The 22639-nt window shown below is 48.2% G+C and overlaps 1 protein-coding gene across 11 annotated transcripts in view; it reads right to left on the reverse strand.

The window, feature by feature from the left end:
• The window catches only part of PPP6R2 (protein phosphatase 6 regulatory subunit 2), an 83207-nt gene that overhangs the window by 19703 nt on the left and 40865 nt on the right, over positions 1 to 22639 (reverse strand). For 10 of the 11 annotated variants that reach the window (XM_057741291.1, XM_057741287.1, XM_057741293.1 and 7 more), the window contains 2 exons: positions 10788 to 11030; positions 3945 to 4131 (listed from right to left, as the gene is read on the reverse strand). In XM_057741291.1, the coding sequence (XP_057597274.1) occupies positions 3945 to 4131; positions 10788 to 11014 (414 nt within the window). In that variant the 5' untranslated portion in view covers positions 11015 to 11030. Of the gene's footprint in view, positions 1 to 3944; positions 4132 to 10787; positions 11031 to 22639 lie in introns of those variants that run through there. The other variant, XM_057741298.1, reaches the window with a different exon arrangement.

The following is a 22639-nucleotide window of genomic DNA, read 5'->3' on the forward strand; positions in this document are numbered from 1 at the left end:
GGGGGTCGCACCGTCCTCTTGCTGGAAGTGAAGCGGGGGGAGGCACAGGGAGAAGAAAGGCAAGAGTGGGCTCTTTGAAAAGACATATTAAACTCCTAGAGAGACAATGAAAACAGCAGAGAGGCTCCAGGAGTACCCCTACACACCCTGCAGATATAAACACGATTACAAGAGGTTTTCAGGAACAAGTTTAAGCCAATTTCTGTAAATTTGAAAAAATAAAAAATTTCTTTGAAAAACACACTTCTGTAAACTGACGAGAAGAAAGAGAAAATCTGGAGTTCTAGAGCGTCAAAAGAAACAAAATCTATACTTAAAAGCCTCCCCATACAGAAAACTCCAGGCTCTAGTAAGGCCTTTACTAGTGAATTCTATCAAACATGTATAGAAAAATGACCCCACTCTTCTTCTGCAGGACTCTTCCAGGCAATATAAATGCGAGAACATGCCCCTATCACTGTATGGGGACACAGACCTTGATTCTGAAAACCTGACGTGGGCACTTTAAGAAAAGGAAGTTATATAAGGACCTGCTGTAGAGCACAGGGACGTCTACTCAATACTCTGTAATGGCCTATATGGGAAAAAAAATTTTAAAAAGAGTGGACACATGCATATGTATAACAGATTCACTTTGCTGTACACCTGAAACTAACACAACATTGTAAATCAACTATAAAACAATTAAGAAAAGAAGGAAATTATAAGCTAATCTCACCAATGACCACAGATACAAAAATTCTTTGAAAAAAAGCTTAATATATCACAATGAAGCTGGGTATATTCCAGGAAGTCAAGGTTGGTTTAACATTAGAAAACCAATCCGTGGAATTTACCTATTAACAGAATAGAGAAGAAAGGCCATTTGATGAACTCCATACAGTAAAAACACTTGATACATTTCAACAATCATTCATGTTATAAACTAAAAGGACTAGGAATAGTCTTATAAAAAAAATCTACAAAAACTGCACAAGAAACAACATACTTGACTGTAAAACACTGAAAGCTTCTCCTCAGAGGCAATAAATTAAAACAGAGGCCCACTATCACCACCTCAATTCAACACTGTATTAAAGGCCACAGCCAATCCATTAAGGCAAGAAAAAGAGACTAAAAGTGTAAGCTTTATAAAGGACAAAACTGTCATTAATCACAGATGGTAAGATCTTGTACATAGATTTAGCCAATTCCCAAAGGCTACACAGTATATGACTGAATTTAAACACCACTGTGAAATGAAACAGGTTAGTGGTTGCTGGGGGGGGGGGGGGGGGGGTAGGGAGAAGTGAAGGGGCAGAGGCCAGAGGAAGGCGGGAGTAGCCACAGAAGGGCAACACAAAGGGTCCTCGTGGTTTAGGAACCTTTCAGTGCCTTGACGGTGGCAGAGACAGGAACCTAGGCAAGCGAAAAACTGTACTGAACCTAAAACACACACACACACACACACACACACACACACACACACACACGGACATGACTACACGTAAACGCGGAGAGACATGAACAGATCAGTGGATTGTAACAGTGTCGGTGTCCTGGCTGCGATCTTCCACTAGGATTTCACAAAAAGTCACCACTGAAGGGAACTGGGCAAAGTGTACAAAAGAGAGCTTTATGTTATTTCATAAAACTGCATGTAAATCTACAATTATCTTAATAAAAAAGATAACTGTTTAGAATAACATGAAAATATCAAGTACCTAAGAATAAACATAACAAAAAATATGTAAGACGGCTACCCAGAGAACTAGGTTACTGAGAGAAATCAAAGAAGCCCTAACTACTCAGCTTTTTGCTACAGCACAAAAGCAGCCACAGATAATATGTAAATAAATGGGAGCAGCTGTGTTTCAGTAAAATTTCTTTTACAAAAACAGGTGGCAGGCTGGTTTTGGCCTGTGGGCCATAATTAGCCGACCCCAATCTTACAGGCAATGCAAGCCTAATCAAAATGTCAGCAGGTTTTTCTGGGGAACAGGGGGGAATGTGGAAATGGACAAACTCATTCTAAAATATGCTCACCCTAAAATAATGCAAAAAGAAAAGAATAGTAAAAACAAGCCGGAAGGAAAACAAAGTGAGAGGACTCATTCTACCGAACAGCAAAACTTATAAAGCTACAGTCACGAAGATGTGCTGTGTTCCTAGTCACAAACAGGAGAGCAGAACAGAAACAGACATATACAAATGTGACTGCCTGATTTATGACAAGCAGGACACTGGAAAGCAACTGAGAAAGAAGGGACTTATCAATATAGTGCTGGGTCAACTGGATAACCATATTAAAATAAAATACTTCAACCTTACACCATTTACAAGAACCAATTCCAGGTGGATTGTAGATAGAAATATGAAAGGTAAAACAATAAAGCTTCTGAAACATAATACAGAAGAGTATTGTTATGACACTGAAGTAGGCAACAGTTTCTTAACAGAACAACAACAACAAAAACCAACCACAAATAGAGTTATGACTTGGGCTACATGAAAATCAGAACCTCTGCTTATTAAAAGATACCATTAACAAAGTAAAAAACAAAACAAAAACGGCAAGCAGAGTGGGAAAACATGTTTGCAGCACCAAATCAACGAAGGGGAATTCCCTGGTGGTCCAGTGGTTGGGACCTTGTGCTTTCACTGACAGGGCATGGGTTCAATCCCTGGTCTGGGAACTGAGATCCCACAAGCTGCACAGCACGGCCAAAAAAAAAAAAAAAAAAAAATCAACAAAGGACTTCTACCCACAAAAAAGAGAGAATTCCTACAAGTGAAAAAACAAGGGACAGCCTCACAGAAAGTGTGCAAGAGACTTCACACACAAAAATACCCAAATGGCTAATTAACATATGAAAAGGTGTTCGTCCTCTCTAGTCGCCAGGGAGATGCAAATTAAAAGCACAATGCTGTTATACACCCTCAGAAGAGCTAAAATAAACCGGCTGCTAATATAAGGGCTGGAGAGGAAGCGGAGCAAGCAGGAACTGTCGGCTCGCTGGGCTGCGGGACTGCAAACTGGCTCAGCCACTTTCACTTCAGCCATTCAAGCTGACCCCACGCACATCCTGGGTACGGCCACGTGACATAACACCTGGAGAAGAGGAAGTCCATACATTTTAGAGAGACACACTGAAATGTTTACAGAGGAAATGCTATGCTGTCTGGCGTTTGTTTTGAAAGAGTGCACTGGAGACAAGAGATGAAGGAAAACTGCCAAGGCCGACTCCTGAAGCAGGTGACAGACACCAGCAAACCTCACACCTCACACCTGTTCTGTGTGTGTGGGGCTGAAGCACGCCAGGGCGGTGTGAGGTGGGAGCAAGTGTGGTCTCCAGGAGGACCGAGCTCCAGGTGAATGGAACGAGGTCACTCCCTGCTGCTTTACAGAAACCTATTACAAGGCATTTCCTTTTTTTTTTTTTTTTTTTTGGCTGCACCATGCAGCTTGCAGCATCTTAGTTCCCCAGCCAGGGCTGGAACCCACGTCCCCCGCAGTGGAAGCCAAAATACTAACCCCTGGACCGCCAGGGAGTCCTAGGCATTTCCCTTTATTTGCTTTGGAACAATAAGTGCCCTAGATGCACAGACACTCGCCACCCACACAGATGCAGCAGCAGGCACCCCAAGGTCCTGCCACAACGCGGGCATGTCCTGGATCTCACACCCACGACAGGCCGGTGACGGGACGAGCTGGCCTAGCCTGGGGCCCCGTGCAGCCCCCAGGGGTGGCGGAAGTGCTGTCCATCCCAGTCTCTCCTGGGAAGCCACCTTCTTAATCCACTCCCAGCCGCCACAGCAGCAGCCCACACTGCTCCACGCGTGTCCCACAGAACAGTCAGAAGCCACAGCCTCACCCGCGGGGCGCACAGCGATGGCCCACAGCAGGAGGTGTCGACATCAGCCACGCCTCCCTCCCAAGCCAGGCGGGCTTGCCAGGTGATTACCTGTTCAGTCTTTCTTGCGATGAGATTGCCAATGGTCTTGCTGAAAAAACTGGCGAGCAGAGGATTGAGGGGCGGCTCACGGTCCAAGAAGTCATAAAGGAGGTTCAGCAAAGTCTCGTCCCCTCCCAGCCTGTCGCTGATCTGCGGCACGTCACACGTCAGCAGCTCACAGGCCGTGTGGGGGTACCTGACGGGGCACAGAGAAAGCACAGGCGGCGAGTGAGGCTCCACCACCCAGGAAGCCACTTGAAACATCTATCTCTTTGGAGGCAGATCCACAGGCAAAAAAGCAAGCAAGGCCAGACGCGGAACAGAATAAACACGCGATTACTCCACGACCCGTCAGCAGTTTTGAGAACGAGAAGCTCCAACGCTTCTATCCACACACTTTTCGGGCTCCTCATATCCTAAACTCTGACATCCCACCTTTTCTGACTCTACTTCCATTCTCTGCGGAACCCTCATCTTTTGGCTTCTCCTCTGCCCTCATACTCACCTGCTAGGTCTCTCACCTCCATCAGGTTCGTCCTCCCCTCTCCACGCCCTTCCCGCCCCCACCTGTCAACAAGCGCAGACCCAGCTGGTTCCCAGCCTGCGGAGGGGCTCCATCAGCAGCTCACAGCGTGAGACCACTTCTGAAGCGCTGTGCAGCTGAATTACTATTAAGGAATATCAATATATGTAAACAATGTACTGTTCATTTAATCTAAAAGATCAGACACAGAATCATCCCGATCCCATGACATGCAGTCCCATACCACCGTGCTCCCTGCCTGACCCTCTGACAGGCATGGGGTCACTGCTGTGGCCCTGGGACAGGCCTACCCAGTGCCCTGCATCCAGGACAGAGCCCACCACAGCAGTGCAGTGACGACGCCTGGTGCCACACCCAGCACATCTGGGAACACAGGTGAGGGTGCCCAGGGCCAGAGCAGGCAGGAACCTGGCAGGAGCATCCTGTGGGGCGGACTGCCCTGGAGCACGCCTGGCACCACACGACACAGGACATGCTGTGCAGCCTCGGGCACGTCACCCAACCTCTGTGTCGGGCTGCCTCATCTGAGCATGGAGGTCTGAGTGTCCGCCCTCCCCACAAGGCTGTGTATAAAGCAGAGCAGCGCCTGGCACACAGTGAGCCCTGGGTCAAGGTCAGCCACGATGACCCTGTGGCTCCTGGCAGCCACCCACACGGCCCCAGCACAGCCCTGCACCAAGGGGGTCAGTGTGCATCAGCCAGAGGGGCCTGGGTGTGAGAGACTCTAGAGGAAATGGAAATGGGGTGGCGCACGCAGCCACGCACGTGTGGAAACGCAGGAAGCAGGGACCTCAGCCCGGCTGTGGGGGGTATGTCTCATCAGCCCAGAGAAGACGGGGCCTGCTGCAGCCAGGCGGGCAGCCGGTAGGAGGGGTCGGCCTGATCCACACAGAGGGGCCAGGCGAGGTGTGGCCGGCACGTACCTCACAGGACCGCGACAAGGATGAGGGGGCAGCTCAGCCTGTGGCCGTGCAGGACGGTGACCAGCACAGCAGACAGTGCAGTGCTGCCAGCAGCAGAGGCCAGCGAGCCTGCTCAGAGGGCAGCACCCACGCCAGCACGCGGCCCCACAGGACACGGGCAGAGAGGCGTCCACCAGACTCCAAACAGGACAAGACGTGCCAAGCCACAGGGGAGACATGTGCCCCAGAGACAAGCACAGCAGCTCTTCCAGAGCACATGGGATGGCCCCCATCCAGTCTGTGTGTGTGCACATGTGTACACATGTGAGCCGTGCCTGTGTGGCAAGCTGAGTCTCAAGGCGCTGCTGTACTCAGGAAAGGCTGTATCTGGGTGGAGGGAGTGAGATCTCCTCTACCAGCATTTTATAATTATTCTTCAAAAAACCGGTACTGCTTTAATACGCTATATAATTTATGCAGGGAATAGCCATTCCAGTTAAACACGGCAGATGGAACATACAGGTCTGTGGCCATAATGCAAAGAAGAAAAGACGCAGGTGAGCCTGGAGGGCAGGCAGGGGTGGCCATGGGGGCAGGCCAGGTGCACCAGGCAGGTCTGAGCCTCACAGTCCTGGGGGGAGGGTGGACACCTTAGACGCACAGCCCCAGAAGGCGAGCAGAACCCTGTGGGGCCCTCCACCGCACAGAAGCCTTCCTGTGTCCACTATTTCTTGTTTGTAGGAAACAGGCTTCATTCAGCCTCCCCGACCTTCCCCAAGTTCCAAATGGCAGGTTCGACAGCTGCTCATCAGGGAGGCGAGGGGATGCAGAAGCAAGGGGGGCCGTCAAGGAACCACAAGGCAGCCTCGGGCGGGTCCCGGCTCCTCCTCAAGGGATGCACAAAACACCTTCGAGCTCTCCTCCAGAACGAGGGCCCGCCCAGGAGGAGGACAGCAACGTCAGGCTGAGCCAAGGGCCCTGGAGCCCCGCCTGCTCCCTGACCACCAACCAATGAGAAGAAAGCCGTACACCCTGAAGCCCTCATTCCAGGTTTTGCCCATAAAACTTCTCCCCTCAAGCCATCAGGGAGTTTGGGGTTTCCGAGCAGGGTCCTGCAATGAAAAACCTTTCTCTGCTCCAGACTCTGACGCTGGGTTTGTTTCGCCTCACTGAGCTCCGGGCACGCGCTGTAACACTCAGAGAGGCCGGGGCCGGCGCAGCGAGACGCCCAGCCCCGCTCCTTGTTTTGCTGCTTAGATTTGCACGTATTCACTACTTTCTCGCGAACTCTTCGACTGTAAAACTCTCCTGGATTACTGGTGCTGCTTCTGAGATTCCTCATCTTGACCCAGGGGATAAAGTCACATGACTAGGAAATTCCAGAGTAGCAGGGTTAGAAAAGGCCCTAAGATGCCCCCAAGGAAAGCTGCAGACCTGTGGCATCAGATGTGTCGGCAGCAGGGATGGAACTGGCAACTAGAAGATGTGAATGAAACATGCTGCTGCTGCTGCTGCGTCAGGAGAGGACATGGCAGCCCTCAGGCCACTAGAGCCCCCACCACGTGAGCCTGAGGGAGCTCAGGAGCAAGAAAAAGCGGCTGCCAAGCCCTCAGCCACAGCAGCCACCCTCAACGGTGCACCCCGGGGGGGATCCAGGATGGAAAAAGCACAGGACCCTGGCTCTCGACAGCTGAGGCGCAGATCAAAAGGATGATGTCAGTGAGTCCAGCCTCTAGCACTTCTCAAACACAGCAACATGCTAACTTCCTTAACTGCAGATGTCTGGTTTTCTTTAATGAGCAGTAATCTTTTGAAGTTCTGACTACCTGGCTGGTCTCTGTTGCAAAAACTCCTATATATCTTGGTTCCTCCCTCGCCTTCCCTCAAAGTGACCTGAGAGTCCCCTCTCCAGGGCTTGAAGTCCTTAGAAAGTCCACCAAACCAAACATAATTCTCAGCTTTTAGCTTGTGCATTTTTTTTCAGATGACAAAGACACCTATGGAGGCTTCAGAATTACAGAAGAACCATGTCCAGTCTGGACTGCGAACCAGAGGGAGCTCCAAGCCAGCAGGAAGGAGAACGGTGCACTCAGACAGGCTGCCCCCAACACCGCTACCCGCAGCCCCCCACAGGAAGCCACCGAGAAACAGGATTCACCAGGGGAAGGAGACACAAAGGAGGAAGACGAAATCCTGGCACATGGAAGGTGGACCCAGAAATGACCAGAGCAAGGATGGAGGAACCATAACGCCAGGGATTCCCTTTCCCCTCCTCACACCTCCCTCTGGGCCCTGCCCTGCTGCTCTCCAGGGCTCAACTGGGCAACTGGGCTCAGCTGTCCCCTCTGCTCTGCCCTTTAGTTTTGCTGGCGTGCGGTGGGCCCTTCCTGGGGGCTTGCCCTGGCCCAGCACTGCTTCTCACTGGGTGCACAGTTCTAACTCTGATTTGGAAAGAGGAAGCCCTCCTCGCAGAGCTATACACAGCACCCCCGACACCACCGCAGAAGGAACAAAAGCGGTATCTTGCGTCCATCTACTGGCTCTTCCGTCTTATTTCTCAAGTGGTCCTGAACTCAGCAGGCAAACCACACCAGGAACCTTAAGAAAAAGGCCAGAAGCATCCTCAGGGTTCTTGGGCTGGGCCACGTGGCCAGCTCCTGGCCCAGGGCTGCTTCACCTCATGAAGCAGCCCCTGGCTTCAGCAGAACAGAGCTGACCACTCGGGGTGGCTCCTCCGGACCTGCGGGGCTCGGGCGCACTCCCCACTCCCGGGAAGGGTCTCTCCACGGCCCAGCCTGCAGCCATGAGGGCGAGGCCACACCAGCTGTGCTGCAGGGACACAAAGGCCACTGGAGGAAGGGCTGCCACTCAAGCCGTCTAGAGGCTGAGAGTCACCGGCGCTGGCTCCCGCGTGCCGAGCGACTGCGGCACAGCCACGCTCATGCCCGTGTCACACGGCACTGCCACACACCCTGAGGGCCAAGCCGGGCGGCTCAACAGAGACCCGCGACTCACAGCCTGAATCAGGTCCTGTTTGTATCTTCGGTATCTACCTCATCCGTCCACCCAGCCTATTGCTCGTCTCAAAAAGGACGTTTTGATTTAATTTTAACTAAAAGCAAATTAACTTCTCATAAAAGCAAGTTAATTTTAAAATTAAATTTTAAGTTAAAAACTTTTTACTTTTTTTAACAGGTGATATGGGAACGTCCCTGGTGGCCCAGTGGTTAGGACTCCGCGCTCCCAATGCTGGAGGCCGGGGTTTGACCCCTGGTCAGGAACTAGATCCCACGTGCATGTCGCAGCTAAAACCCCATGCAGCCAAATAAATAAATATTAACAAAACAAAACAAAACAGGTGATGCGCGCACAGGCTTTACAGACTCAGCGTGACAGTGCTCGTGGGGAAGAGCGGCTCCCCTCGCCCACCCCAGGCCCCGCTCCTGAGACCAGCACCACAGTCTCCTGCCGTCTTCCCTACTACTGACCTCCATGCTTCCAAATAAAATACAAACATGCTTTTCATTTAGCAATTTTAGACATCAGAGACGGACTTCCTAGGTGGAAGATGAAGATGTGGCTTTGCCCTCTCTCTGGAAAAGCACCCCACAAGTTTCAGTTGAACCCACAGCCAGTGCTGCCCTCCGCACGAACATGAAACACGGCTCCAGGCGGTCACTGACGTGCGCCCTCCTCCAGCCTGAGAGGTGTCCGCGCTGCCTCGTCTGTTCGGCCCGTGCTAGCCCACTGCCCGTCTCTCCCAAGCTCTCCGGGCTCATGGGCGCCACGCTGGGACCCTCTGCCAAGAACCACAACGTGCTGCCCCGGCCCTCCTTCCCGTCACGTTGCCGCCAACACCCTTTAGACGGGGAGACCCTCAACGGGTCAGCGACAGGACACATGTGGGAGTGAGAAAGTGAAAGGAAGGGGGCCCACTAAACGGCAATGCTGAGATAAGAGGCACCGACCGGGCGCATCTCAGGGACGACGGCCTCTGACCTATCACAGGTGGTCACTGTGGGCCGAGCCCCTGGCTCCTGCACGAGCAAGCCCCCGCCTCCTTTCGGAGCTCTCCTCTTCTGGCGCTGGCTGACTCCCTGTCAGAGGGGCGCGGTGGACTGCCCCGAAAGCAGCACTGACTTTCCATCGCCCCAGCTGCTTTATTTGCCTCCTAAGTCAGCAGAGCCTTTCTGGAAAAAGTAAAGGGCCAGAGAGTAAGTATTTTAGAAGGTCTATGTTGTCACAGCCAACAGGTCATGGGTGTGCCAGTGAGACGTCACAATGAAAATGACGGACGATGAAACGTGAATTTTTGTCATTTTCATGTGTAACAAAATATTATTTTTTTATTTTTTCCAACCATTTTATTATTTTTAAATGCATTAAGAACGCCCCCTCTTTATTTTTTATTATTATTGTTTTAAACATTTATTTATGTATTTATTTGGCTGCGCTGGGTCTTAGTTGCGGCACACAGGATCTTCGTTGCCACGTGCGGGATCTTTAGTTGCAGCACTAAAGATCCAGTTCCCTGACCAGGGATCGAACCTGGGCCTCCTGCATTGGGAGCTCAGTCTTAGCCACTGGACCACCAGGGAAGTCCCCCCAACCATTTTAAAACGTAAAACCATTCTCAGCTTGCAGGCCTCACAAAAACTGATTTGACCTCAGGCCTCAGGCCGTAGTTTCCCACCGCTGTTCCAAGAGTTACTGCCACACCCCCCGTGGGCCACACGAGGAGCTGAGGGCACCCTGTCTGCCCTGAGTCCCTCTGTGTCACTAGCCCCCCAGAGCTCCCGCTCCCCAGAGCCTGCTCAGGCCCGGAGCAGCACCGTCAGAGCCAGAGGCTGGGTCTGCTGCCCGTCCTGTCACCGAGGTCCCGCCTGTTCCACTCCTCTGTCCCCACCCGACCCTGGTCTCAAGTCCTCGCCCTGTCCCTCCTGTCATCCCGACATCCCAGCCGACCGCTGAACGGAACATTTTAGGGAAAACTCTGAGGATGGTCAGGACCACTAACGACACAACCTATTTCCTCCAGGCCCGAGACCCCAAGGCCGAGTGGTCAGAGGCCACCTGTCTCTGGGGACTGGCCATTTCACCACTCCAGCTGAGGCTGCGCCTGCTGGCCTCCGTCAGGGCTCAGCCTTTCTTCAGCACATATTCACACAAAACGTTTCAACACGGTGCAGCTCACCAGCCAGAGTGAGGAATCACACACAGGAGGTCCCCAAATCCTAAACATCACAGAAACAAGGCCCACCGGAGAGGCTTTCTCACATGTCAGGTGGGGTGGAGGTTTAAGGTCAGCCGCTCTGTCACAAAGTCCGGCTCTGGCGTCCCCAAGCCCTGCCTGCTGCCGCCCTGCACACCGCCCAGCTCCGGGCCACACAGAGCCACGGTACATACTTGAAGCGGACCTTCTCCTCCATGTCCAGGGCCGGGTCCTGCGTGACGAGGCTCACCAGCTCCTCCATGCTCTGCCGCCGGCACAGGAAGTCCAGCAGCTTCCGGTTCTGGGCCTTGCACTCCTGCAAGATGTCATCTTCATCCATCAACTCTCGCAGAGTCACATCCTCCTTATCCAGCAGCTTGTCGACGTGGGATGTGGTGTTCAAGTCAAACTTCCAGAACATGGTGATGGCCACAGAGCTGCAAGCAGACAGGAGGGTCACTTTCCCCCACCTGTGCGAGTCCACCTCAGCAACCCTGCACCCCGATCCCAAAGTCCACCCCTGACAGGGCCTGGGCTGCAGGGGGCATTCCCCCACCTACCGCAGGACGGCTCAGCCTCCTGTCCTCGCGGGGCCCCTGAGCTCTCACTCACTCGCCCCTTGGCTCCCACGAGTCAGACGGGGAATGCCCCTCCACCCAAAAAACTAATGACTCACAAACCTTCCTCCCCAGTGCCCAGCCCCCTCCCTCCTCAATGAACACTGGACACCTTTCCCCAGACGTCTCCGTATCATATATATTTTTAATTTTCTGTATGTTATGTTTTGATATCTTTAAAAAACTTTCTGATTGAGGAGAGACTGCCCCCCCGGGCAGCCAACTCCTAGAGATGGCAAAAGCCAACTCCCAGGAGCACGCCTGTGACCGGCAGGCTGAACCCCCCCCCACCCCCTGCCCAGGCGCTCCTCCTCTGTGGGCCCACTCACTCCAGAGGACCATGCTCCTCTGCCTTCATTATCCCAGGGCCAGAGACCAGGCAAGCCAGAGCCACCCACATGGTCTAGAGCCCGCTGAAACCATCAAAGCAAGCTGACCCGAAGCTTCTCACCCTGCCCGGCCTTGCCTTTCACATGGAAACCCCAATAAAGGACGCAGCCTCAGCTCTGCCCTGGCTCCGCCCCCTTCTGCCTTATGACCCCCTGGGGCTTCTCCATGTGGCCCTGTGTGAGGTCAGCGCCTCCTGCCTCCAGGACCCGGGAGTGTAACAAGCTCTGCTTTCCTATCTCTCCTCTGCCTCTTCTCGTGGCCGTATCTGCCTGGCCATCTCATACAGAACACAGAACAGCTGACAGAACAAACCTCAGCAAGCCAAACTCAGGACAGCTCCCTGCTTGACCCTCTGGCTCCTCTGCCGCCCCCACCTACCCGGCCCCTCCTTTCCCTGTGTCACCTTGCTGAGTACGCCAGGGCTGTGCCCCAGGCCGCCACCTCCCTCACGTGCACACACTGGGCACCAGGTCCTGCCATGCCACCTAGGACTCTCAATCCACCCAGCCCTCCCTCTGCACCCCACACCGCCCTCTCCAGGCTCTTGGACTATACATGGTTTGAACCACTCAGTAAGTCTCACCTCAGTCTGTGGGCCTAGGTTGCTTTGCAACAAAGTTTTCACTGTTGGATACAAAATGAAAAACATAAAGCCTGTATCTTTAACAAAGTTAAATAAACCTGTATTTTGAGATTATCTTTTCAATGTTACACGAATCACTATTTGCAAAATCATGATAGTAGATGGGATTTATCTGATCTAATACTTCTATTTAGAAGAGTAAAGGACTTCCCACATGACAGGAAGCCCCCAGTCTGTCTGTGGGTGAAGCCCAGGAGCCCCTGACACAGGCCCTCAGCTATCCAGCCACACCCTCCACAGCCTCCTGTCTTTGCTGTGTCAAACTCAACTTTTCCAAAACATGAACGTCTTCATGTCCTCTGATGTTGGCTTTTAAGCCTGTACTGACCTCGAACACCCACCACTCACCAGGCTGCTTTTCCCAACATGCCTCCAGGTCCTCTGGACACTTCCTGCTGCCTCCCCGACCCTACCCTACCCTCGCCACAAGGATGCTGTGTCTCTCTTTCAACACAAACCACACTCTCTACACACACTCTGGTGCTCAGTCCCTTTGCTGACAAAATCCCACCTGCCCCACCAGACTCAGAGGTGGGGCCGCTCTGACCTGCGGTGCAAGGGACTCCAACAAGCTGACCTGCACTCAGTTTCCATATAGATCCTAGTATCTTCCCTATTTCTACTGTGAGGAGTGCAGACAGGTATTTGCGGGTGTTAGCTACAGACTCTGGGGAACCGGAAATAACGTTTACTAGATGCACCTTCAGGAAAAGATGGCTGTCCCCACATACACATCCGGTGCCTTACAGAATGATTCCTGCACCTGGGTAACATACAATCCGGGGAAAGGGGGGAAACCAGAGGGAGACCCCCGCCTAGCCAAGGCTTATTTTTCCAAACAAGAACTTGCCCAACAGGGCAGCCAGAGGTGCCTTCCACGCGTCCTGTTTTCAGCCAGAGTGGGTGAGTGTCTTGAAGTGAATACAGAGTGTTCCGAAGTCTGCCCTGCCTGACACGAACACAGCACACCACTCTGGTGGTTCATATCTGCTATATCCTTTAACGTACTTTTACTGTCAACCAGTTTGTATCTTTATAAAGTGTTTCCTTTCTACACAGCACATGACTGATATGGTCTTGCTGTGTTATTCCATCTATTATCCTGTCTTTTAATTAAAGTATTTAAATTATTTACATGTAATATGGTTGGGTTTGAGTAATTTGAAAAAAATACAACACTTTCATGACAAAAAAGATTCTCAATAAATTAGGAATAGAAGGGAACTTCCTGAACCTGATAAAGGCTATCTACTAAAAAACCTGCAGCTATCAGCACACTTAATGGTGAAAAGACTGAATGCTCTCCTCCTAAGGTTGGAAAAAGAAACTGTAACCGCTTCTATTCAAGATTGTAGTAAAGGTCCAAAGTAGTACTATTAAGACAAGAAAAAGAAACAAAACGCATACAGATTGGGACTTCCTAGGTGGCGCAGTGGGTAAGAATCCACCTGCCAATGCAGGGGACACGGGTTCAATCCCTGCCCCAGGAAGATACCACATGCCGTGGAGCAACTAAGCCTGTGCGCCACAACTATTGAGCCTGCGCTCTAGAGCCCATGAGCCACAACTATTGAGCCCATGTGCTGCAACGTCTGAAGCTCGTGTGCCTAGAGCCCGTGCTCTGCAACAAGACAGGCCACTGCAATGAGAAGCCCGCGCACCACAACAAAGAGTAGTCCCCGCTCACCACAACTAGAGAAAGCCCGTGTGCAGCAACGAAGACCCAACACAGTCAATAAAATAAATAAAATAAATTAATTAATAAATTTAAAAAAAACACATACAGATTGAAAAAGAATACGTAACTTTTTTTACTAACAGATGACATGATTGTGTATGGAAAAGAGCTACTAGATTTAATGACAGCAAATTTATCGAGTTTACCTGTTAAAAGGTCAATATCTAAAAAGTAACTGTATCTCTATAAACGAGCAATAGAAACTGGAAAATAAAAAATTTTTAACTTCTAACAATAACACTCAAAAACATGAAATACTTCAGGATAATTTAAAAAAATATGTGTAAGATCTACACAATGAAAACTACAGAACACTGCTGAGAGAAATGGAAGGAGACAAACAAATGGAGAGACATACTGTGTTCACGGATGGGAAAATGCAATGCTGTGAGGCTACCACCTTTCCTTAAACTGGTCCATGGACTCAAGGCAGCCCCAAATAAATTCTAGCAGATTTTTAAAAACAGTAATGGACAAGCTGATACTAAAATAGTTATGGAAAAAGACCTAGAATAGCCAAAGCAATTTTGAAAAGGAAGAACAAAGCTGGAGTGCTAACCCCGCCTGATTTCAAGACTTACTAAAAGGTAAGATTCATCAAGACAGTGTGGTTTTAGTGGTTCAACAGAACACAGTAGAGAAGTCCAGAAGTAGACCAACATATATAAGGTCAACTGACTTTCAATAAATGTACTAAAGCAATTTGATGGGGAAAGTATAATCCTTTTTAACAAGTGGTTCTGAGGACTTCCCTGGTGGCGCAGTGGCTAAGACATCCTACTGCCAATGCATGGGACATGGGTTCGAGCCCTGGTCTGGGAAGAGCCCACGTGCTGCAGAGCAACTAAGCCCATGTGCCACAACTACTGAGCCTGCACTCTAGAGCCTGTGACGCACAACTACTAAGCCTGAGTGCCACAACTACTGAAGCCCAAGTGTCTAGAGCTTGAGCTCTGCAGCAAGAGAAGCCACCACAATGAGGAGCCCGTGCACCACAATGAAGAGTAGCCCCCACTCGCCACAACTAGAGAAAGCCCACGCACCAACGAACACTCAACGCAGCCAATGAATAAATAAGTTTATTACAAAAACCACAAAAGGGCTTCCCTGGTGGCGCAGTGCTTAAGAACCTGCCTGCCAATGCAGGGGACACGGGTTCAAGCCCTGGTCCGGGAAGATCCCATATGCCACGGCACAACTAAGCCCGTGCACCACAACTGTTGAGCCTACGTACCACAACTACAAGCCTGTGTGCCTAGAGCCCATGCTCCGCAACAAGAGAAGCCACCGCACTGAGAAGCCCACACACCTCAACAAAGAGTAGCCCCTGCTTGCCACAACTAGAGAAAGCCCATGCATAGCAACGAAGACCCAACACAGCTAAAAATAAAACAAATAATTAATAAAGAAATAAAAATAAATCTTAAAAAAACAAACCACAAAAAAAACCCCCAAAAACCAAATGGTTCTGAAAAAATGAGTATAAATAATATGAACCTCAATCCTTACCTCACATCATACACAGATCACAGGCGTAACCATAAAAGCTGACAGTAAAATTTTTAGAAGAAAACTTAAGGAAAAAATACTTGTGAACTTGCGGTACATAAGACACAAGAAAAGACAATTTTTTTTTTAAACTGATAAACAGCCTTGTGTTTTAGTGATTCCCTGGGCCCAGCAAAGGGACCACGTTTCCACAGCCCTGAAGACAAGGGTAACACCCCAAAACATGGACTCTACCTTCACTGGCTAAGCAGCTGCCAAGAACAAAAGCCGCATTTCCCAATACCTGGCAAATGCAGTACTGCCTCACAAACTGATTGCTCCTCTGAGGTACCCACCAGTGTATCTGGGGAGAAGTTTTGAGAACAAGTTGAGGAGTGGCTGTCCTTCTATGAGACTGGAGAGATTCCATGAAAGAACCTGGATGCCATGAAGGAGGCAATGGTTCAGGCGAGGAAGCGGCTGCCCAGATTACTAGAAAGCTGGAGAAGCAGGAGAGGAAACACTTGAAGAAGGAAAAGAAATGGCTGGCCGCAATCACCCTGGCATCTTCAGAAAACAGCAGCAGTGCTCTGGAGGAGTGTGAGGACATCAGGGAAAAACCCCCAAAGAAGCAAAAGCAAAAGCCCCAGGAGGCTCCTCAGGAGAAGGTAATTGGAGACCCATCTGTCTCTTCTCCAAACCCAAGAAAAAGAAATCTTTTTCCAAGGGGAAGCTGGTTAGTAGTGACCTTGAAGATACAGCCGGCAGTGGAAGTCTTCCCAAAAGGAAGAAACCTTTCTCCAAAAAGGAACCAGTTAGGGCTTCCTAGGTGGCGCAGTGGGTAAGAATCTGCCTGCCAATGCAGGGGACACGGGTTCAATCCCTGCTCCAGGAAGGTCCCAAGTGCCGCGGAGCAACTAAGCCCGTGCGCCACAACTGCTGAGCCTGCGCTTTAGAGCCCGTGAGCCACAACTATTGAGCCCATGTGCTGCAACTACTGAAGCCCACTCACCTAGAGCCCGTGCTCCACAAGAGAAGCCACTGCAATGAGGGGCCCACGCACCACAATGAAGAGAAGCCCCCACTCAATACAACTAAAGAAAGCCTACACACAGCAAAAAAGACCCAACACAGCAAATAAAATAAATAAATAATAAATTAAAAAAAAAAAACCCACAAATTTACTTTAAAAAAAAAAAAAGGAACCAGTTAGTGACCCTGATGAGTCAGGAAACAAGAGTGTCCTTAAGAAAAAGGAGGAAATTCTCTTCCAAGGAGAGGCCACTCAGCAGTGGACCTGAAGAGGCTGCCGCCAACAAGAGCAGAGGCTCCAATAGAAAGAAAAAGCTCCAAAAGCTCCAAAAGCTCCCCAGAAAACTGAGAATGGGCACTTCCCTACTGGGGCATGACGTGCAGAGACATTTCCCAACTCATCCCCTAGAGCCCAATAAAAATTTAAAAAAACAACTGATAAACAGGACTTCATCAAAATTGAAAGCTTCTGCTCTTTGAATAATACCAATAAGAAAATAAACAGGTAAGTCGCAGACCAGGAGAAAGTATTTGCTATCTCTATCTGATAAAGCATTCTTCTGGAGAATGAATAAAGAACTTTTACACATCAGTAATAAAAAAAATACTCAACTAAAAAAAAAGGACAGGACTTCCTAGGTGGCGCAGTGGTAAAGAATCCATCTGCCAATGCAGGGGACACGGGTTCAAGCCCTCCCCTGGGACGATTCCACATGCCACAGAGCAACTAAACCTGTGTGCCACAACTACTGAGCCTGTGCTCTAGAGCCCGTGAGCCACAACTACTGAGCCCATGTGCCGCAACTACTGAAGCCCACACGCCTAGGGCCTGTGCTCCACAACAAGAGAAGCCACTGCAATGAGGAGCCTGCACACCATAGTGAAGAGTAGCCACCACTCGCAGCAACTGGAGAAGGCCCGTGTGCAGCAACGAAGACCCAACACAGCCAATAAATAAATAAAATAAATTTTAAAAAAATGGACAAAAGAGTTGGACACTTTGTAAAAGAAGATGTACAAGGAGCCAATGAGCACATGAAAGATGATCAACACTGTTATCAAGGAAATGCAAATCAGAACCACGACCTGCTACCAGCATGGCTGAAGTTAAACAGCGGTCGATACCACGTGGTGAGGCTGCTTAACTGAAACTCCCATACACGGTGAGCAGGTCCTAAAATGCCATGACCACGTTGGAAAACACACTTTCCTATAAAGGTAAGCATATACTCACCATGTGACCTAGCAATTCCAACCCCAGGTTGGATTACCCTAGAGAAATGAAATCATAAACCTAACAAAGACTCCTTGTAAATGAATATTCATAGCTGCCTTATTCACAACAGCCAAACACTGGAAACAACGTGACTATCTGCCAACAAGTGGAAGGCTAAACAAATGATGGCATCCGTACAATGGCATCCCACTCAGCAAAAAGGAACAACCACATCTGCAACGACAGGTGAATCCAATAAACAGGGTGAGTAAAAGAAACTGGACACAAAAAAGTAAAACTGAATGATTCCATCTATTTGCGATTTTAAATAAAGGAAGATGAACCCATGGTAACAGAGACAAGTGGTCGCTCAGGACCAAGGGCTGCAGGAGGGAGTGACAGGAGGGAGTTTTGGGGGTGATGCAAATGCTCTAAATCTTTTTTTTTTTTGGTAATTTTTGGCTGCACTGGGTCTTCGTTGCTGCGCACGGGCTTTCTCTAGTTGTGGTGAGCGGGGCCTGCTCTTCGTTGCAGTGCACAGGTTTCTCATTGTGGTGGCTTCTCTTGCTGTGGAGCATGGGCTCTAGGTGCACAGGCTTCAGTAGTTGCGGCACATGGGCTCAGCAGTTGTGGCTCGCGGGCTTAGTTGCTCCTCCGCATGTGGGATCTTCCCAGACCAGGGCTCGAACCCGTGTCCCCTGCATTAGCAGGCAGATTCTTAACCAATGGGCCACCAGGGAAGCCCCAGATGCTCTAAATCTTGATTGTGGTGGTATATTTGTCAAAATTCATAGAACCACAAACATAAGATGGGTCCATTTATTGTATGTAAATTACACCTCAATATTGTTATCATTATTAAATTTTTTTTTTTTGGCCATGGCATGCGGGATCTCAGTTCCCCGATCAGGGATCGAACCAGCACCCCCTGCAGTGGAAGCACGGGGTCTTATCCACTGGACTGCCAGGGAGTCCCCTCCATGTTTTTTTAAAAACACACTGTACACAACAGAGAGAGGTAAAGAAAGCAGTAAAACAAATAATTCAGGCTAAATAATTACTGATAAAAAGCTACGAAGCTAAGTGCAAGATTCAGAAAGAATCCATTTACTGGAGAGGCTTATTATAAAATAATCTGCAATTTAAAGTCTATAGGATTTTAGTAACAACAACAAAACAGCAAACAACCTGGCCTAGTGCCCGCCTTCCACCTCTCTGTCTGCAGCCTGACCTCAGCTTCACACATATCCCACCAGCCCTCCTCACAGTGGTGCAAACTTCCACCTAACCCCTCCCACCCAGAAACCCTGTTCTACTACTCTTAACAAGCTTTGCATTATCTAATAGTGTGATAAGGAATCCTAATGTATCCTTAAATCGCTAATCAAATTTTTAAATAAAATAGAGCACAGGTCAGAATTCTGTGGCATGTCAATCAGGAGAGGAAGCATGCTAAGACAGTGGTCTTACTGAAGGAAAGCAAAGATACTGTTAAGCTTGAAAAGTCAGAAGAAGAAATACCCAGGACTTCCCTGGTGTTCCAGTAGGTAAGACTCTGTGCTCCCAATGCAGGGGGCCTGGGCTCCATCTCTGGTGGGGGAACTAGATCCCACATGTATGCCACAACTAAAGACCCCGCATGCAACAAAGACGATCCCACATGCTGCGACTAAGAGACGGAGCAGCTAAAATAAATAGAAGAAGAGGAAGAGGGAAGAAGAAAAAAAAGAAGAAATACCTACAGCAAAAGGTCTTTTTTTTTTTTAATTGGAGTATAACTGCTTTACAATGTTGTTAGTTTCTGTTGTACAAGGAAGTGAATCAGCTGTATGTATACATGTGTCCCCTCTCTCTTGGACCTCCCTCCCACACCCCCCCCCCCCATCCCATCCATCTAGGTCATCACAGAGCACCAAGCTGAGCTCCCTGTGCTATACAGCAGATTCCCACTAGCTATCTATTTTACACATAGTAGTGTATATGTCAATCCTAATCTCCCAATTTGCCCCACCCTCCCCTCCCCTGCTGTGTCCACATGTCCATTCTCTATGTCTGTGTCTCTTCCTGCCCTAGAAATAGGTGAATCTGTACCATTTTTCTAGATGCCACATGTATGCATTAACATATACTTGTTTTTCTCTAACTTATCTCACTCTGTATGACAGACTCAGGTTCATCCACATCTCTAGAAATGACCTAATTTCATCGCTTTTTATGGCTGAGTAATATTCCATTGTATATATGTACCACAGCTTCTTTATCCATTCATCTGTCGTTGGACATTTAGGTTGTTTCTACACCCTGGCTACTGTAAACAGTGCTGCAACGAACACTGGGGTATATGTGTCATTTTGAATTATGATTTTCTTGGGGTATATGCCCAGGAGTGGGATTGCAGGATCATATGGTAGTTCTATTTTTAGTTTTTTAAGGAACCTCCATACTGTTCTTCACAAGTGGCTGTATCAATTTACATTCCCACCAACAGTGCAAGAGGGTTCCCTTTCCTCCACACCCTCTCCAGCATTTAGATTTTTTTGATGATGGCCATTCGGACCAGTGTGAGGTGATACCTCACTGTAGTTCTGATTTGCATTTCTCTAATAATTAGTGATGTTAAGCATCTTTCATGTGCCTCTTGGCCATCTGCATGTCTTCTTTGGAGAAATGCCTATTTAGGTCTGCTGCCCGTTTTTGGATTAGGTTGTTTGTTTTTTGATATTGAGCTCCACGAGCTGTTTGTATATTTTGGAGATTAATCCTTTGTCAGTTGCTTCGTTTGCAAATATTTTCTCCTATTTTGAGGGCTGTCTTTCCATCTTGTTCATGGTTTCCTTTGCTGTGCAAAAGTTTTTAAGTTTAATTAGGTCCCATTTGTTTTTGTTTTTATTTTCATTACTCTAGGAGGTGGGTCAAAAAAGATCTTGCTGTGGTTTATGTCACAGAGTGTTCTGCCTATGTTTTCCTCTAAGAGTTTTATAGTGTCTGGCCTTACATTTAGGTCTTTAATCCATATGAGTTTATTTTTGTGTATGGTGTTAGGGAGTGTTCTAATTTCATTCTTTTACATGTAGCTGCCCAGTTTTCCCAGCACCACTTAATGAAGAGGCTGTCTTTTCTCCACTGTATACTCTTGCCTCCTTCGTCATAGATTAGGTGACCACAGGTGCATGGGTTTATCTCTGGGCTTTCTACCCTGTACCACTGATCTATATTTCTGTTTTTGTGCCAGTACCATACTGTTTTGATTACTCTAGCTTTGCAGTATAGTCTGAAGTTGGGGAGCCTGATTCCTCCAGCTCCATTTTTCTTTCTCAAGATAGCTTTGGCTATCTGGGAACTTCTGTGCTTCCATACAAACTGTAAAATTTTTTGTTCTAATTCTGTGAAGAATGCCATTGGTAATTTGATAGGGATTACAGTGAATCTATAGATTGCTTTGGGTAGTACAGTCATTTTCACAATACTGATTCTTCCAATCCAAGAACATGGTATCGCTCTCCATCTGTTTGTGTCATCTTTGATTTCTTTCATTAGTGCTTTACTGTTTTCTGACCACAGATCTTTTGCCTTAAGTAGGTTTATTCTGAGGTATTTTATTCTTTTTGTTGTGATGGTAAATGGGAGTGTTTCCTTAATTTCTCTTTCTGATCTTTCATTGTTAGCGTATAGGAATGCAAAAGATTGTGCATTAGTTTTGTATCCTGCAACTTTACCAAATTCATTGCTTAGCTCTAGTAGTTTTCTGGTGGCATCTTTAGGATTTTCTGTGTATAGTATATCATCTGCAAACAGTGACAGTTTTACTTCTTTTCCAATTTGGATTCCTTTTATTTCTTTTTCTTCTCTGATTGCTGTGGCAAGGACTTCCAACACCATGTTGAATAGTAGTGGCGAGAGCAGACATCCTTGTCTTGTTCCTGATCTTAGAGGGAATGCTTTCAGCTTTTCACCATTAAGTATGATGTTGGCTGTGGGTTTGTCGTATACGGCCTTTATTATGTTAAGGCAGGTTCCCTCTATGTCCACTTTCTGGAGAGTTTTTATCATAAATGAGTGTTGAATTTTGTCAAAAGCTTTTTCTGCATCAATTGAGATGGTCATATGGTTTTTATTCTTTAATTTGTTAATATAGTGTATCACATTGATTGATTTGTGTATACTGAAGAAGCCTTGCATTCCTGGGATAAATCCCACTTGATCATAGTGTCTGATCCTTTCAATGTGTTGCTGGATTCTGTTTGCTAGCATTTTGTTGAGGATTTTTGCATCGATGTTCATCAGTGGTATTAGTCTGTAGTTTTCTTTTTTTGTGATACCTTTGGTTTTGCTATCAGGGTGATGACCTCGTAGAATGAGTCTGGGAGTGTTCCTTCCTCTGCTATATTTTGGAAGAGTTTGAGAAGGATGAGTGTTAGCTCGTCTCTAAATATTTGATAGAATTCACCTGTGAAGCCATCTGGTCCCGGACTTTTGTTTGTTGGGAGATTTTAAATTACAGTTTCAATTCCATTACTTGTGATTGGTCTGTTTATACTTTCTAATTCTTCCTAGTTCAGTCTTGAACAGTTATACCATTCCAAGAATTTGTCCATTTCTTCCAGGTTGTCCATTTTATTGCCATACAGTTGCTTGTAGCAGTCTCTCATGATCCTTTGTATTTCTGCGGTGCCAGTTGTTACTTCTCCTTTTTCATTCTACTTTTACTGATTTGAGTCCTCTCCCTTTTTTTCTTGGTGAGTCTGGCTAAAGGTTTATCAATTTTGTTTATCTTCTCAAAGAACCAACTTTTAGTTTTATTGATCTTCGCTACTGTTTTCTTTTTCTATTTCATTTATTTCTGTTCTGATCTTTATGATTTCTTTCCTTCTACTAGCTTTGGGTTTTCTTTGTTGTTCTTCCTCTAGTTGCTTTAGGTGTAA

Source organism: Hippopotamus amphibius, chromosome 7 (assembly GCF_030028045.1).
Source record: "Hippopotamus amphibius kiboko isolate mHipAmp2 chromosome 7, mHipAmp2.hap2, whole genome shotgun sequence".
NCBI classification, from domain to species: Eukaryota; Metazoa; Chordata; class Mammalia; order Artiodactyla; family Hippopotamidae; genus Hippopotamus; species Hippopotamus amphibius.